The sequence below is a fragment of the Chrysochloris asiatica genome, unplaced genomic scaffold, assembly GCF_000296735.1.
Source record: "Chrysochloris asiatica unplaced genomic scaffold, ChrAsi1.0 scaffold00050, whole genome shotgun sequence".
In the NCBI taxonomy this organism is placed as follows: Eukaryota; Metazoa; Chordata; class Mammalia; order Afrosoricida; family Chrysochloridae; genus Chrysochloris; species Chrysochloris asiatica.
In genome coordinates, this window is record NW_006408568.1 from 5,773,212 (window position 1) to 5,775,233 (window position 2,022).

The 2,022-nt window shown below is 46.0% G+C and overlaps 1 protein-coding gene across 1 annotated transcript in view; it reads left to right on the forward strand.

Annotated features, from left to right (window-relative positions):
- Nucleotides 1–274: 274 nt before the first annotated feature.
- The window catches only part of LOC102839083 (tetraspanin-11-like), a 67,222-nt gene continuing 65,474 nt past the window's right edge, over nucleotides 275–2,022 (forward strand). The window contains exon 1 of the mRNA XM_006862684.1: nucleotides 275–367. Coding sequence (XP_006862746.1) covers nucleotides 284–367 — 84 coding nt within the window. The 5' untranslated portion in view covers nucleotides 275–283. The remainder of the gene's footprint in view (nucleotides 368–2,022) is intronic.

The following is a 2,022-nucleotide window of genomic DNA, read 5'->3' on the forward strand; positions in this document are numbered from 1 at the left end:
GCCTATTTTGCAACATCAAAATCAAGATTCAAAGTCAAAATCTAGAAAACTCTGCCCAAATTCACCTCTATTGTGTGTCCAAAGCCTTTTATATTTCCCAGTCTAAGCACCCTCCATAGCCTCAAACCCACCTGGTCCAGGCAGACTGTTAAAGTCCTTGGAACAGTTGAAGCGAGCCTTGCAAGCAAACTCTGGCTCTGGGAAGGGACGACACTCAGGACGAGACTGGTCTCAGTGGATTTCTGGGCTCAGCATGTGCGTCTTCTTTGCAGGTCCAGCAACCATGGCCCATTATAAGGGTGAGCAAGATGACTGGCTGATCGTCTATCTGAAGTATTTACTCTTTGTCTTCAACTTCTTCTTCTGGGTAAGTGAGTTCTGCATGCACTTCTCTGAGCACTGAATGAGTCAAGCCACCTTTGTGTTTTTGTGAGTCACCACTGAGTTTGATATCTTCCACATAAAAGACCACCCATAGGCAAATTCTGCCTACTTTAAAGCAAATGTGTACATTTGCTACTGAGGGGGAAGAAAAGAATCGGGTCTTCAGGTTGGCGTGGAGTCCCTGCCACATGGCATCTGAATAGAGGAGGGATAAACATCGACAATGAGCTTCATGTTCCAGCCCTGTGGTACAAAGGGTCTGGCTCTGTCTTCCCCGCTAGCTTGTTGCACCAGAACCTTGTGGGAAATATTACTGCCTGCAAATAATTGCTTGTTTTCCACTGAAGTCCATTTGCCTTTCATGGCGAACATTTCCCAGGCCTGGAGCAGAGAAGTAGGAGACCTCCGGGGCCTGGGAGGGAATGGTTTCTATAGCGACTCCTTGCAGGAAACCTGCCGGGGCCAGGTTTTGGTGGATAAGCATAGAATCTGTCCTCTTGAAGCAGCTATCTGAGTAGTGTAGCGCTGACTACCATTAATTCCCCAAAATAGCCACACACTGGGATGTGTGTGTGTGTTGTATTACAGTCACATCTCACAAATTTTGGAGAGGCAACAGAATACTAAAATCATAGTCTCTGGGGTTATCTGGCCCTGGGCACTGCTACTTCCTAATGCTATAGACTTGGGCAAGTTACTTAAGTCCTCAATTTTCCCATCTGCATAATGGGCATAGTGTTTAACTGCTTGGGATGTACTGCCAACAAAAGTCCAAACCCATGGCTGTCAAATCGATTCTGACTCATGGCGACTCCATGTGTTTCAGAATATAACCAGACCAGCAAGAGTCAAGTGCAAACTGTTTGCATCACCCAGGGGTCTTGGACTGTTCATGCTGATGCCCTGAAATGTATAAAGTGCTGAGCACAGTCTGCATACAGACCAAAACTAAACCCAAACCTACTGCCATCAAGTGGATTCTGACTTACAGCAACCCTATATAGGGTTTCTGAGGCTGTAAATCTTTACAGGAACAGAAAGCCTTCATATTTCTCCTGAGGAGTGGCTGACTTTGCAGTTAGCAGTCCAATGCTTATCCTACAGTGCCACATCAGGATTCCTCAATAAAATTGTTGTTGTTGTCATTGTTGTTAAGTGCTGTCAAGTCGATTCTGATTCATAGTAACCGTATATAGGGTTTCCAAGTAGCAGCGATCATTAAAACTCAAAACCAAACCTGTCAAGTGAATTCTGACTCATGGCAGCCCCGAGTGTTACCAAGTAGAACTGCTCTATAGGGTTTCCTTGGCTGTAGACTTTATACCAGCAGATCACTAGGTATCCCTTCATCAGAGCCACTGGGTTGGCCTGAGTCCCCAGTCTATAGGATAGCAGCCGATCACAATTTAGTAGGCAGTCTTTCAGAATGTGAGATGTTGAATGCTGGCTTCCTGGAAATACCACCAGATCAACCAGCCCATAAGGTAGAGTTGAGGTTCCTGCTTACCACTGTAAGGTAGAACAGTCCCTTAACTGGGTCTTAAAGGAGCTCTGGTAGCGTAGTGGTTACGAATTGGGCTGCGAACCTTAAGGTCAGCGGTTCGAAACTACCAGCTGCTCCGCAGGAGAAAGATGAGG